General features: G+C 33.7%; 1 protein-coding gene across 1 annotated transcript; it reads left to right on the top strand.

The window, feature by feature from the left end:
* On the top strand, positions 1 to 14933 carry LOC134272618 (uncharacterized). The gene is made up of 6 exons (XM_062754833.1): positions 1 to 213; positions 4230 to 4748; positions 6784 to 6881; positions 9409 to 10573; positions 11610 to 12676; positions 13201 to 14933. The coding sequence occupies exons 4-5, from the start codon at positions 9575 to 9577 to the stop codon at positions 12300 to 12302; spliced, it is 1692 nt and encodes a 563-aa protein (XP_062610817.1). The 5' UTR covers positions 1 to 213; positions 4230 to 4748; positions 6784 to 6881; positions 9409 to 9574; the 3' UTR covers positions 12303 to 12676; positions 13201 to 14933.
* The last annotated feature ends 1664 nt before the right edge of the window (positions 14934 to 16597 follow it).

Below are 16597 nucleotides of genomic sequence, written 5' to 3'. Positions count from 1 at the left end.
TTCCAACTGAAAGATTTTTGGCATACATGAAAAAGGGGAAAACCACAGTTCGTCATGCACGTGGGATCGTGGTTGGGTGTGCTGGAGCTGGAAAAACAACACTTTTATACCGACTACTGGGGAAAGGTCTTGACGAAATTAAGGAAATAAAATCTACTAGGGGACTTCAAGTCTACGAACACATATTATCTGTGAAAAATGGAGATTTATCAGGTGTGTACTTTAACCAGCTATGAATATAATTATTGTTAGGAAAAATATTCTAGACAATGAACAAGCAATCAACGAAATTCTTTTTTAGCAAATTTGCACATTTAGTTATCCCTCCGTTCTTTTATTTCTTTAACCATTAATTTCAGAAATCTTTAGATTCAGACTAACGTTTTTATACCATTTATTAGGCCTTTGTTTTGTAATAGATTGCGCAGCATTGTTAAGGCTTTAAAAAGGGGCAGGAACTTATTTATAAGGGAAAGGTTTGCTGTGACGTCACACAAAAATATGACTTTTATGTACTTCTCATAATATATCTGAAAATGAAATAATTTTCCAATTTTAACTATATAAGCATAATAAACAACAATAAAATTTATATATGTTTTAAAAAGTTGCTAGTTAAATCCCATGTGACTGGTTATAAACAAAGCACTGATCGCGAGGAACTTGTAGATATGACGTCATTTTGGTAAAAATGACGTATTTCATGCGCTGTTAGAGGCAGATCTGGGATTTTTTAACAATGAAAATGCGTTTTATTATTAGGCAGAATATAATTTACGGGTTCTTAAATAGTCAATTAATACCAATGTATATCCTTTGTTAAGTGCGATTATTCATTAACTATCAAGAGAATTTATTTATTAATTATGTCGAGTTTTTATGTACAGGCTACGTATATTTTACAATGAGATGCTCATAAAATCGAGGCATGAGGGCATACACTGCATAGATTTTAACCATTTTTTGTATACAGATAAAAGGATATGTTCCTTAACTTGAAAAATGCTGCTTTCTTTAAATCGAGGGCGTGATTTTAAAAGTACACAAAATATTTGGTAAAAGACAAACATATTTCGACATTGGCCTATTTACTTGAAAATTTAACTAGTAAAACGCAAATTCTATACAAAGCAGCAGCCCTTTTCAGAAACTTCAAAGTGTGTAGAAAAAATTAATAGCTTGAGTTTTTAATTTCAAAATTGTGAATGACCCACATTCAGTACCCGAACTATGCTTTCATCACGTGACTGTCCATCGATGGGACTAAACTTCATATAATTCAGAGTTGGTTATACTATGCTATTTCCATAAGTATTTAACTTCTCTGATAATAAGACAGCTTAATTAAAATAAATTCAGTTAAAAACCCCCTCCTTTTTGAACGTCTATTTTCCATTTATTTCTCATAGTAGGCATTAACGGTGCTGTGTGACTTTAGATTTTCCGTCAATAACGCAGGTATGTTAAGGTTACAACGAAATATTCTACTTGCCTATATGATATGACGTCATAGTCAGCTATATGACATGAGGTTAAGAGAAAACAATTTCTTAAAATCGATATGTAAGATTGATTTGAAGTCGTAAAAATGAATCAAAATATGCAGAGGCATAATATAAACGGACTTTTGTCGTTTCTGGGTCTCTGAAGTTATCACAGGGCTTAAATACCAAACCCGTGACGTCATAACTATTGATCATGTAGTAGCAGAGTGAAAGTGAAACCTTACGAGAATCCATGTAAATAAACACAAAAAATCGGAGTTTAAAAGCATTTAGAATAAATATCATGTGTGATTCATCTGGGAATAAAGCTTATGAATAGGGTATGCTAATATGATTCTACAATTTCTTCGTAAAACTAAAGCAGGCAGAGTGTTTACTTGCCGATCAGCCTTTGCTCTGTCGTTCGTTACAAAAAAGATGCAAAGTTCAACACTACGCCGCATACCTTGAAACTTAAATTTTATTTCTTTCGAAAGTTTTTATTCTATTGTTTTTGGAAAGTGCTGCTAGAATCGATGCATTTTTTTCGATGTTATGAACAAAATGTAAAAATTTTGGGAAGGTTTCGTCAAAAATGTTGAATAGTTATTAGTAGGATTCTAGCAGCACTTTTCGTGGTACACAGATATTTAAACAAAACTATTATTACAACTTGAAATTAATTATCCCCGGGGTAGTGTTGAACTTTTCACTTTTTCATTAAAGCATATTTTCTAATTATGATCTCGTGATGATGTCGTGGTGAAGTGCTTCCTGTAGTAAAAGTCCAGTTGAAGTCTAAAGAATGTATAATGATAGCAAAAGTTTTATCCTTGACTTTTCCGATTTATTAGTGTTACATAATTATATACAAGTCTTAATTCACCGAATTCTGATCCATGTGCTGCCTTAACAAACCTGCGAATATCAATACTTAGGGTTCATTGCGGATACAGTTACATTAATCAGTGTTCGTTATCTTTACCTTGTTCAGTCTAATAACACAGTCATAAAGCATTAAAAAAGCTAAAAAAAAATGTATTATTAAATCATAGCGTAAAATTAAAATAAAAAAAGAGCTCTCTTTGCATCTTTTTTTCCATCAAGTTAAGTTAAACATAGTTTCTTCTAAATTTTAAGAACTGATTGAAATAGAGAAGAAGGATATGGAGATAACGAAAAGTATTCAATATCAAAGTCCATAAAACAATACAAAATAATAGCAGAGAAAACACGGACCTCCGAAACATCATGTGGGATCAGGTGCCATTGAGGAGTGAGTATCCCCTGCTGACCGGTCACACCAGCCGTGTGCTCCTTTTCATGATCGAGAAATAACGGAAAAATCTGTCGTTAATTCAGTACATCAATAATGGACTAACAATTAGTATAAAAACGTCAGTCAGCATGTGACTCAATGATAAATTGTATTTGCTGACAAGGTCATTGTATCGATCACAGAACTTACGAATTGATGACTTTAAACGAGACTGCTGATATTCTTGTTTTATAAACTTGCTTGTTAATAATTCATCTAGTTTTAGAAATTTTTAATACGTAGAGCATGCTCTCACCCGGACACTATTTCTCTGCTTAAAGCTATGCTTACACGCAAAAATGCGCTTACTTCGATATATTGTATGAGAAATTTTATTCAATAAAATCAATTAAGCAATGAATCATTTTTCAAGACATAGTCTCATAACTGCAACGGTGTGTGCAAACAAATTGAGTAACGCGCGTTAGTGCGTTATGAAAAATTGTTTGCCCACACTGTTATAGTTATGAGACTACACCTTTCAATTTATAATGATTCATTGCTTATATTTACACTTTTTAACTTTCTGCAAATGATATTTCTTTTTAAATACTATGCATTATCCTTTGTATAGGCTACAGTTAATTGATCAGCAAACATGATAGCTATGTCAATTTGAGTGTGGTTTTATTTGGTTTTTGCATATGACGATGCACTTCCTCGGCGTTCACCGATTATGACATCAAACTAAAATGCATGCTTTAACCTCTTGGAACCCTGTCTGTGTTATTGTATTTTAAATGCAATAGATTTCCATTCATTTTATATACAAAAAACACATGCAATGTAAATATTTTAGTATGAAGGAATATTATTGGAACTTTTTGTTTGATGACGTCACAAACTATTCGGATTTAATGTTGTTTTTTTTTCAGAAAGAGAACAAAATGGACAATGTTTGTTTAAGTTTTGATATCAAAATCATATTTTGCACAGGCCTTCTTAAACTATATTTACATTTTTTCATTGATATAATTATTTTACATATTACATGTATATCAAAATATTTAGATGAAGAAGACCTGTGTATGGTGACTTCGACTCAACAAGGCGACGTAATATAACTATTCATTCGGATTAAAAAATTGCGTCAATTTCTCATGTCATATTGAAAATATTCAGTACTTTGAAGTCCAAATATATTACCCTGTTTTATTAAAGAAGTATAGATTTTCTACGTCAGAGCTTGAATTTCGGGGCAAATATTTGACATTACCGAATATTGTCCTTTATTGTCAATCTTTATAGAGTAAGCAACCATATTTATTGGTTATCATAGAGGCAAACTCTAAATTTTCTTTAAAAACCAACTTGTGTACAGAAAATAATCACCAATTTTGATTTTGGCTGAATATCGACAAAAACATGAATATAAAATAGATTTATATTACCTGTATTTTAGTGAAATACATGTACATGCATTGTAGCTACGGACGATGAGTCTTTAAGGAAACCATTGATCAGAATTCCAGTATCTGAACTTCAACAGAAGGGACCAGACCCACATGACGACTCAGCAAATATTGAAATGGAGATAGAAACTGGAAACCGTTCTGGCTTGGAAAACAAAAAGGTTGATATGAGTACTGGATAAGAATTATATGCAACGCAGAACACTGAACCGGTTTCACAGAAAAATGAAACAGATGATCAACATCCTACAGAAAGTAGAAGAAGAAAAATGCATGCCGGAGAAGGTGACAGTATTGATCAACAACTGGCAAGGGATGTAATAAAAAAAATATTGGATGCCAAAGAAACTGAAATAAGTGTCAGCATGATTGATTTTGCAGGACAATTTGCTTATTATGCCTGTCATCAGATCTACATGAGATCAGAAGCATTCTACATCCTAGTGTTAGATATGAGTAAAGCTTTCGAAAACTTCGTTTGTAGTGAAAAAGATGAACGTCAGGGCTCCATCTTCTCTACGTGGACATACAAAGGTACGTTTTGAATCCAGAAACAAGAATATAAAATATTTTAACTGAAGACATCATGTTCTCTAGAATAAAACAAGGTCAGGCATGAATTTATAAGACTGATCATATTTTTTAGCTCACCTGAGCCGAAGGCTCAAGTGAGCTTTTCTGATCACATTTTGTCCGTCGTCCGTCCGTCTGTCCGTCCGTCGGTCTGACCGTCCGTAAACTTTTCACATTTTCGACTTCTTCTCAAGAACCAATGGGCCAATTTTAATTAAACTTGGTACAAAGCATCCTTAGGGGAAGGGGAGTTTAAATTGTAAAAATGAAGGGCAAAGTTCCCTTACAAGGGGAGATAATCAAAAAAAAGACAAAAATTGAGTGGGGTCATTAAAAAATCTTCTTCTCAAGAACAACTGGGCCAGGAAAGCTGAAACTTATATGGAAGCATCCTTGGGTAGTGTAAATATTAAATTGAAAAAACCATGACCCCCGGGGGTTGGGCGTGGCCACAATAGGGATTTCAAGTTTTACATAGAAATGTATAGAACAAAACTTTAAAAATCTTCTTCTCAAGAACTACTGGGCCAGGAAAGCTGAAACTTATATGGAAGCATCTTTGGGTAGTGTAGATATTAAATTGAAAAAAACCATGACCCCCGGGGGTTGGGCGTGGCCACAATAGGGATTTCAAGTTTTACATAGAAATGTATAGAACAAATCTTTAAAAATCTTCTTCTAAAGAACTACTGGGCCAGAAAAGCTGAAACTTATATGGAAGCATCCTTGGGTAGTGTAGATATTAAATTGTTAAAACCATGACCCCCGGGGGTTGGGCGTGGCCACAATAGGGATTTCAAGTTTTACATAGAAATGTATAGAACAAATCTTTAAAAATCTTCTTCTCAAGAACCACTGGGCCAGGAAAGCTGAAACTTATGTGGAAGCATCATTGGGTAGTGTAGATATTAAATTGTTAAAACCATGACCCCCGGGGGGTGGGCGTGGCCACAATAGGGATTTCAAGTTTTACATAGAAATGTATAGAACAAATCTTTAAAAATCTTCTTCTCAAGAACCACTGGGCCAGGAAAGCTGAAACTTATGTGTAAGCATCCTGGGGTAGAGTAGATATTAAATTATCAAAATCATGACCCCCAGGGGTAGGGCGGGGCCACAATAGGGAATCCAAGTCTTACATAGATATATTTAGTAAGAATTTTTTTCTCAAAAACTACTGGGCCGGGAATGCTGAAACTTATGTGAAAGCATCCTTGCTAGTGTAGATTCTAAAGTATTATATTCATGAAACATAATGTGAAAGGGGACATGATAGGAATAGCAAGAGGGGAAATCAAGTAAAGAACTTCATTACCAATGTTACTCAGGTGAGCGATGTGGCATATGAGCCTGTTGTTTTTACACCTTTCCTGTTCCCCTTGGCAAATATGATACTATATTTCCATTTCTATTTGTTTTACAAATCCTAACAGACCAAGATACATAACGAGTTCTATAAATGTTCAAAGAAACCTCTTTCTTTACTCCTCGCTAACATATTATCAGTAATGAAGGAAAAACCTCAGCAGCAACAATATATTCAAGAAGTGGTGTAAATTAGATGTAGATACTTAAAAATTCCAAGGAACATTTGCAAAATTTGATATCACAAAGTTTTACCAAAATCAACAGCTTAAAAAAATTTTTTGGCTTTATACACCATCCTTCCCCAAGATAAATGCAGTCAAGGTTTTTGATATCATTTACTGTTTGTTATAAACTTTTGAATGAATTCAACATGTAGCATTCAGTAGTGCTTGTTCTTTTTTTTTGTTTCTCTTTTTCCTTTGTTCCTATCATCTTTGTTCTGAAAAAGGGACACTGTGTCCCAAAAATTTAACAATTTTTATTGTTCGTATCATTTGTTACTTTTAGTGTTTTTATATAGTGTTAAATCTAAAGATTTATATATACATATATCGTTTATGTTTGTGAGGTGTGCATTTGTTTATATATGTTGATATTCTTAAATACATCTTCTACAATTTACTATTAGATTATCTTGACTTCTGGCTTGAATCCATAAAATCATTTAGTGGACCTTCTGCACGAGTTTTTGCGGTGGCTACACATACAGAAGGCAAGATGGGAGAGGTATTTTTCAGTTGTTTGATTAGTGTTTCCTAATAAGTAGACTTGAAAGTAACTTCAGTAAATTGCATCAAAGTATCATCCGATTAATAACCTTAAATTACCCTTTTTCAAATAGTTTTAATCTATTTATGTTTGAGTTAAAAATTAAGAAAAAATACGTTGAATACGTCCGTCCGTCTGTAAACAATTTTTTAAATTGCCACTCCTCCTACAGTTTTGGTCTGATTTCAATATAACTTGGCACACAAGTAGATTACACTTAGGTACATAATTCTGTGTGTCGTTTTTTTATTTCGAAGAACATTATTGCCTTAGTAACTAAAAAAACAAATTTCTGTTCAGTACTGTCCTCAAATGCTACTCTAAATACAGTTTTAGTCTGATTATAATATAATGTTGCATGCAAGTAGACTACACTAGATTATAAAGAGACTTAATGAAGGATCATTATTCTATTTATTGCTGTTGTGAAGTTTCGATTCCCAACTGCTTATAATAAGAACTTTGTCTTATTCCTTTACTATATGTTGTGTAACGTCCATATCGACAATTTTTCACTCATATGGAGACGTTACCGTCTGCCTGTGAAGGACTTTAAAATTTTGACCTATACTCGGCCTTCAGGGCCATTGAGCAGTGAGGGTACTTTATCGTACCAGCGACACGGAACTTACGATCTTTTTGATTAATATTTCATATTTGCTCCACGCATCAAAACTATTGCACTATCAAAATTCCTTTTTAGCTCACCTGAGCTGAAAGCTCAAGTGAGCTTTTCTGATCACCCGGTGTCCGTCGTCCGTCTGTCTCTCCGTCCGTCCGTCCGTCTGTAAACTTTTCACATTTTCAACTTCTTCTCAAGAACCACTGGTCCAATTTTAACCAAACTTGGTACAAAGCATTCTTGGGTGAAGGGGAATTTAAATTGTTAAAATCAAGGGCCAAGACCCCTTCCAAGGGGAGATAATCAAGAAAATATGAAAATAGGGTGGGGTCATTAAAAAATCTTCTTCTCAAGAACCACTGGGCCAGAAAAGCTGAAATTTATGTGGAAGCATCCTAGGGTAGTGTAGATTCTAAATTGTATAAATCATGACCCCCGGGGGTAGGGCAGGGCCACAATAGTGAATCCAAGTTTTACCTAGAAATATATAGAATAAATCTTTAAAAATTTTCTTCTCAAGAACCACTGGGCCAGGAAAGCTGAAACTTATGTGGGAGCATCCTTGGGTAGTGTAGATATTAAATTGTTAAAATCATGACCCCCGGGGGTAGGGCGGGGCCACAATAGGGAATCCAAATTTTACATTATATATATAGGAAAAATCTTTTAAAAAAAACCTTCCTCTCAAGAACCACTGGTCCAGAAAAGTTTAGCGTTAAGTGGAAGCATCCTGGGGTAGTGTTGATTCTAATGTATTTAAATCATGACCCCTGGGGGTAGGGCGGGGCCACAATAGGGAATCCAAGTTTTACATAGAAATATATAGAACAATTTTTCAAAAATCTTCTTCTCAAGAACCACTGGGCCAGGAAAGCTGAAACTTATGTGGAAGCATCCTTGAGTAGTGTAAATATTACATTGTTAAAATCATGACCCTTGAGGTTAGGGCGGGGCCACAATAGGGAATCCAAGTTTTACATAGAAATATATAGAACAAATCTTTGAAAATCTTCTTCTCAAGAACCACTTGGCCAGGAAAGCTGAAACTTATGTGGGAGCATCCTTTGGTAGTGTAGATATAAAATTGTTAAAATCATGACCCCTGGGGGTAGGGTGGGGCCACAATAGGGAATCCAAGTTTTAGATAGAGATTTATTGAACAAATCTTTTAAAATCTTCTTTTCAAGAACCACTAGGCCAGGAAAGCTGAAACTAATGTGGAAGCATCCTTGAGTAATGTAGATATTAAATTGTTAAAATCATGACCCTCGGGCATAGGGCGGGGCCACAATGGGGAATCCAAGTTTTACATAGAAATATATATAGAACAAATCTTTTAAAAAGATCTGCATCACCCAAGTTACTCAGGTGAGCGATGTGGCCCATGGGCCTCTTGTTCATAGCATATATTTTTTTTTACTCTATCACTATTGCTCAACCAATTAATGAACGTCCTGCGAAAATATAGTCATTAAGGACGTATGCAACGTACCTTACCAATTGATAATTTTTCAAGAAATTATTAATTTAAGATTGTAGGGCCACAAGATTTCCATAGACAAATATCAGCAGGTTTTAAATGATATTTAATGATGAAAATTCTTTTACAATTTATATAACATATATTCTAGAAGTTTTGTGTATCCTAACTTGTATAGAAGTGTACAACGGCATATATAGACAATAAACTGTATTTCATAGTACTTTCAAGTTCTGGAACTTTTTAACTCCAGGGAAAAAGACGATAACATTCTAAAAACATTAAGTATCCCCTTAACAAGTAATTCATTTTTCATGATTCTTGTCGGTATTGTCTAGGGAACAGCTAATTTTAATGACTTGCTTTCAATATTTTCAAAACAGGAAAAAGACTCCTTTTGGGAAACTCTTTGGACGTTAGTACCAGAGGATGATAAGACCAGGCTTTATGACAGGGACATTGCATTAGGACTAATAGAGATGAATGAGGAAGCAAGGCTTGCTCTGAAAAGTCTAAAAAAAAGCGATTGCTGAAGTAGTATCACAAGGCATGGATACAAAGATAGAAGTTCCCTCAGCTTGGGCTCTTCTTGAACATCTTCTGCAAAAAACAGAAAAGCAAATCATGTCAATTAGTGACATCAACAGAGAGAATAAGAAACTTTCGGAAGAATACCAGTTGAAAAGTCAAGAAGAAATAATTGATTTTCTGTCCTTTTTCCATGGACATGGCATGTTGCTCTTTTTTAAGGAGGAGGGACTGAGAACACATGCAGTTCTAAGCATACAATGGTTTTCTAACGCATTCAGTAAACTTATTGCGGACAAGGAACACATCAACAGGGACTGCAAACGAAGATACATTGCAGATTGGAACCATTTTAATGCCACTGGAAACCTGCCTAATTCACTGGTAGAAGCTCTGTGGCAAGAAGAGTCATCATATATAGAACACAAGACACAACTTATGTCATACATGGAGAGATTACAGATGTTAGTCACCATTGAAGGTGAATCCTGCTGGTATGTCCCCTGCATGAATCAAAAGCCTTTCACACACGACGTCTTTAAACAGACACTAGAGAAATCGTCCATTTTGTGTTTTCGATTCACTTCCTTTGCCATATTTGTCTACTACAGGCTTATTGCATATTGCATGAGTTTCTTGAAGTGGAAAGTGCAGCTGGATAAGGACAAAAGTCAATGCCTGTATCACACAGCAGCCATTTTCGAAACCGAAAATCACACAGTTATCGTTGGTATAATCGATAAAGACATCCAGGTGCAGGTGCTGCGGATTAATGATCCAAAACTAAAGGTTTCCTGCAAAATTGGAAAATCCATTCAAACCGCCTTAACAGAATTGACAGCAACATTCAATGAGAAGAAAACATTTCAAAAAGGTTACAAATGCCTTAATCTTTTCTGCAGTGAAAAGGATCAAACGTTTATTCCTGAAGATGAACTTTCCGGAAGTCAATGCAATTGTCCTATTGGGAGAGGAAAACATAAGATAGATGTTCAATGGACTTTGGGATTTTGGGAAGATGTAAGTATATTTATATTAGCTGAACTGGCCAACTGATCAGATCAGAATATGCATTTATAAATTTATTAGTTGATAGTTTCCCTATATCTGGTTAGGTTTTTATCGATTATAGTACAAAAACAACACTCAGATATAAAACAGATGTCAGATTTTAGTTTCTCATATTCAAAGCCAAATGGGATATAGCAAGTTGACATACCAATAAAAAATAGCTATTGGTACTTGATAAATGTCGATATACATGTATATGAATGTAGAACTAAATACCACAATCTTTTTCTCATTTCATATAGAATTTTGAATAATTCTACTACATAGGGATATGTAGGCCACCTACATGTAATAAAGGAGTACACGTAGTACCTTTTGGAATTCCAGCCAGTTTTAGGCAGTTGTTTTAATACTAAAATTGACTAAGGAATGTTCGGTCTACTTGAACAATGGATATGACTCGATCTCGTTAGGTTTAAAATTTAATTATACTCGATCATGTTGTTCTTGAATATTGAATTGGATATCAATCGTGCACACCAAAAATTTCAAAATTCCGTATTGTATTATGGAAGGCGAATTGACATTTGCAAATAAGAAGCGATATTTCTATACTATTTCAATACAATGGGAAACTCTGTCAAGATTTCTTAAAGAAAATGCATATTCTTGTAATATCATTGCGAAGCTTGTTTGAGTGTAAGAGAATGGAAAAGAGACATGATGGGTGTTTTTATCAAAATGAAACAGTCTCTAGTGAAGCTTTCAGAAAAGATTCAAAAGTTAAATCTCATTCTACATTGCAGTAGGCTACAAGCCTTTCAGATGTTTGTGTTCAGATATATTTTTTTTCCTTAAAATAGGTGTAGATATGAACATATTAACTGATAACATATCAATGAATCTATCTTATTTATACTTTTTAGGATCTCAAATTGATTGAAAGGGCCATTTATCTAATAATACATCTACTCGTATTTTTTCTTGATTTTTTCTCATTTGCTCACCTAAATCTACTGAATGAAAAAGAAATTTTTTTTTCTAGAGAAATTCCTGTTGTTTCACAATACCAGTGGCTTCCAGACCAAACTTAGATGGCCGAACTAGATTTGCTAAACTTGGAATGGCAACAAACGATGTGCTGAATCAGGCATATCGAGACATCGTAGAGTTAGAAATCCTCCCTACTGTTTGTTTAACAAAGGTCCAATCACTACCTACTATATTACAGCTGTACCCAGAACAAGAACGTCTCTTGCAAGACGCCAAACATTCTGGGTATAAGGATTTTGATATTTCTTTATCATATAAGATAATCAGAAACGTTTGTTCAAAGATTCCGAAACCAACAAAAGGCAGATGGGGACAAAACAAGATGCCTGCACCAGGAGAGACAACAGTGGGTGATGACATAGAGAGAATCAGGTTTATCCGAAACGGTTTAACGGGACACGTGAGCTCAGCCTCCACTTCTCAGACAGAATTCGATGACACGTGGTCCTTAATGGCCGGTATTTGCCAAAGATTAGAAGTCTTCACGAAGAAGAAGTACATGGATAATTTAATGTACATTCAAAATCTCATCTTAAAAGAGAAAGATGAAGATGAAATCTTAGAAAAGCTTAAAAAAGAACATGAACGTGAAACGTTGGAAACGATCAAGTCAGATGTGCATGAAATAAGGACAATATTGAAGCCTGAAACCCGAGATTCTGCAGATTACGATTGTTATTCGTGAATGCTTAAAGTAAGAGAATGTTCTCAGTTTATTGTCTTTAGGCTTCCTAAAGATTCAATTGTCAAAGCCCATCATTGCCATATTTATAAAAATGACCGGGATCAACCAAAAAGTGGCATTTTTAAAAATAAAATCCTATATTTGGAATCAAAGAAAGCGAGATAATGTCTTATTTAACTCTTGACATTTGTGTTAGAAAATTTAATTCAGTAAAGAATTTCTTGCATATATATTGGAAAGTAAAATTCGTTCAAGTATAATTATAAACATTTGCATTTCAAAACGATTATGGTATTATTTTTTGGAATACTTCACACGGCTCATCTATGATCAACCGAAGCCATTGACATAAAAACCCACGTCATTAAAGAATTGTAATTTAACCGCTGCATTTCATTTCCGGAAATATGCATAGCATTTCCGACATTTTTTTTATTTCATTTCCGGAATTTTTTCGCGGCAATTCAATGTTTTCTAAGTAAGAGAAAATAGAATTTTAAAAGCATTTATCCCAAATTAATAATAAAATATAGAAAAAAACTATCTAGTATACATGTATGGATACATGTAGCACTAAGACTATGTAAAAGAGCTTAATGATCGAGTATAAAACTTGTTCACTACATTTAATGTTCACTAAATCAAATGTCAGTGACAGCACAATACTTATGTCCAATTTTACAAATTTTGATAGATTTACAAAATTGGATTTCAATGATTTATTAATGATTTATTCCTTTAAATTTTTCATTATTTAAGTTATCAAATCTGTTACTAAAGGCTAATATGTATTTAAAAAATGTCGGAAATGAAAACAAAAAAATGTCGGAAATGAAAACAAAAAAATGTCGGAAATGAAAAGTTGATAATTGCCCAAAATTCCGGAAATGAAATGCAGCCAATTTAACTGCTTTTATGCCAATTTTGTGCGCTTAAGATTCATGTTTTATTGTTTATAATTATGTAAAAACAGCATACATGTAGATGTAAATACTTGAAACCTTTGATATGGCTATTTTGTTCTATTTTGCTTTTTTCATTTTTACATATAAAATGCATATGATATAGAAACAAATATGGAAGGTTTCATTTGAAACTGTGAAGAAAACCTTTGATGTCACATGAGTGTAAGATGGCAAACATAATGCATTGCTTTCTGTATGAATGATTTACTGAAGGTTTATCTATACACGCATGATAAAAATAATTTATATGTGTGAATTTGTGTCGTCTGTCTAGATTGTCTTATGTGTGAATGACGCATAATTTTATTTGTATTACATGTTTAAAATCTGCTGTAAAAGAAACGTTGTTAAATCAAGTTTTACAAGACTGGCATATTAGCATAGAAAATACACAAATTTTCAATCGTGGCTGGTAGATGGACTAATACTGACAGAGCTTTAATAATATGTATTACCTGTAATAAAAATACTTTATGTGATGAATTTCAGTACGTAACATACATTACATACGAAACTTATTAATAAGTAGTACTGTTATCATGTGAATATTTCAAGCTTGTATTTTGTAGATACATGTATGTAATTTTGCTATTTTACTTCATACATCATTGAATGGTCCGAGAGTAATAAAAAACGAACAAGTAATCATTTCTGTGACACTAGTGCTGGCCATGGATTCTAGCAGCATTTTGCATGGCCCAAATATTTTGTAACCTTACATTTTAGGTCACCTGAGTTTATTATTAGGTCACCTGATTTCACAGGTGACCTATTGCTATCTATTTTCGTCCGTCGTACGTCGGTTATACTTTTGAACCACTGAACCAATTTCAAGCATATTTAATGTACAGCATTTATGGGTAAAAGAGAACAAAGTTTATGAATTTCTTTGTTCTTGTCTCCCATTGGGCTTGTCTGATGGGGCTCAAGTCTCCAAAAGTTAAATAGTCTTTAAAAATTTCACACACTCCTACACATAAAGCGGCCAGACTATTTGCATTATTGCAATAAGCAGTGAACTTTCTATTAAAATTGTGAAACTCGTGGCCCCAGTGTCAGGGATTCTGGTGTAAGGACGGGGCTATTTAGATTATATAGTAAACGTGCATTATTTCTTTGAAAATCTTCTCTTCTGCTCCTGCAGGGTATTAAACAAGTCTGAAAAAACTTAATACTTTTAAATATGCTCTTTGGTTTCAATCAACTATTTATGATGAAATAAAATTGATGAAAAAATTTCTAAAATGTTGACATATGTAGTCCCAGGTTCAGCGTATCATCTTATCTACCTCTGGGTATTGATTTTCCAGAGTACGCATGCTAATAGTATATGATTATGATAAGCAAAGGTGCTTCTTGGTCTCCGGTTTAAAACATGAACCAAATTCAAGTGTTGGAAAGTTGTAACATGATACCAAGGTGACCTATGAGGCCAGTGGGCCTTTTGTTCCTACTTACAGATTTGAATTTATCCCTAGGAAGTGTTGAACTTGGACGTTTTCATCAAGGCTTAATTTGTTCCTTATTTGGAGAGTATGTATACGTTTGCATTGATTTTATTTATGTTTAACCATTTAGTATTATACATGTATATATTTCAGTGAAATTCATTTATACCTTTATTTAACTGCTTTATATTGATAATTCAATAAACATGTTAAACCTGCTATTGTGTCTTATTATGAAGAGAAATATAACTATACATAATATGAATATGTGTATGAAGATGTAGAACCTAGAAATCCATGCCGGAAGATTTGTAGGGACTTTATTAAACACAGCTCTTAAACAAGAAGGATATGGAAATAACGAACAGTATTCAATCTTAACGTCCATTAAACAAATATACAAAATAAGAGCAGAGCAAACACGGACCTCCGAAACATCAGAGCTGGGATCAGGTGCCATGGAGGAGTGAGCATCCCCTGCCGACCGGTCACACCCGCCGTGTGCTCGTTGTAATAATCAGGAAAAAACGGAAAAAAATCCGTGGTCAATTCAGTGTATAAATAATGGACTAACAATTGGTATGAAAAACGTCAGTCAGCATTTCATTCAATGATAAATTGTATTTGCTGACAAGGTCATTGTATCGACCATAGAATTTACGAAATGATGACTTTAAACGAGACTGTTGATATTCTTGTTTTATCAACTTGCTTGTCAATAATTTACCTCGTTTAAGAAATTGTTCATACGTAGAGCATGCTCTTGCGTATCGAATCAACTGAGATATAAATACTCAGGTGATGAAGGTATATTGCTGCATAAGTAAGGGAAGTTGACGATAGAAAAGTTAAAGTCATCACGTTTATCATATAGCTTGGTTGTTAGATTACCATTAGTGTCTTTTTCAAGTAAAATATCCAAGTATGAAGCAGAAGTGTCGGACTCTGTGGTATCTTTTATCTCAAACTCACCAGGATATATCGTGTCGACGTAGGAATGGAAATTATCATTATTAATTGACAATACGTTGTCGATATATCTAAATGTCGAGTTGAAGGCCACAGCAAGTGTTTTCTTCTTTTCACGTAAAAGATTTTGCATAAATTCTGCTTCATATTAATATAAAAATAAGTCTGCTAATAACGGAGCGCAATTTGTACCCATGGGAATTCCAATAGATTGTTGGAATACCTGGTCTCCAAAAACCACATAGATATTGTCAATCAGAAACTCAAGCATCTTCTTGATGTCAACTTCAGAGTACTTATGTGTGCAATCAGAATCTGTTTTAACAAAATAATTTTTCAAATGACCAATCAAATAAACAATCCAAAACATTTTGACGATATGGGGTTACTTTTTAGCTTTGTGATTTTGGGATTCAGAAATACTCACTAATCATTTATTTGCTTTGGTTGATTAATTATAAAAAGTCTTCCATGATTCAACCCCTTGAGTGACACATAGCTCGTACAAAAATTGATTCATGGATTGCTATACATAGTATTTTGTTATGAAAGTTTGGATCAAATGTCCATCAATACTAAATACTATTTCTACAAATATAAATCGTGTATTTTCTTTGTTGATCGAATAGGCAGGTTATTATCATTTTCTATGCAATTCACACGAAGTTTTACGACCATTTTAAATAGTGTGCCGAAATTGAAAAAAAAAAATCTCCAAATTTTGTTGACTAAAGATATAGACTGCTTAAATGTAAAAAAAAAAAAAAAAGTTTGCGATAGTTCTCCTTATCTTAGTGAATTTCTAATGTGATCTAAATTTTAAAATGTTTCCAGTATATGTGTATCTATCTTCTTTTACTTGAAAGCACGGTTTACTGTAAGATTTTTATATAAACCAGGCTCAGTGTTTGAG

This window comes from Saccostrea cucullata, unplaced genomic scaffold (assembly GCF_032062105.1).
Source record: "Saccostrea cucullata isolate Sc308-1 unplaced genomic scaffold, CSIRO_AGI_Scuc_v1 ctg7964, whole genome shotgun sequence".
In the NCBI taxonomy this organism is placed as follows: domain Eukaryota; kingdom Metazoa; phylum Mollusca; class Bivalvia; order Ostreida; family Ostreidae; genus Saccostrea; species Saccostrea cuccullata.
Note: the sequence above shows the minus strand (reverse complement) of the source record. Positions and strands in the feature narration are given on the sequence as shown.

What these genes read in the sequence shown, in the direction of transcription:
- LOC134272618 (XM_062754833.1), top strand. Translation starts at nt 9,575, where the DNA reads ATGGATACAAAGATAGAAGTTCCCTCAGCTTGGGCTCTTCTTGAACAT. An exon ending in CTTTGGGATTTTGGGAAGAT is followed by an intron (nt 10,574 to 11,609) that starts GTAAGTATATTT and finishes TTTTTTTTCTAG; the next exon opens with AGAAATTCCTGTTGTTTCAC.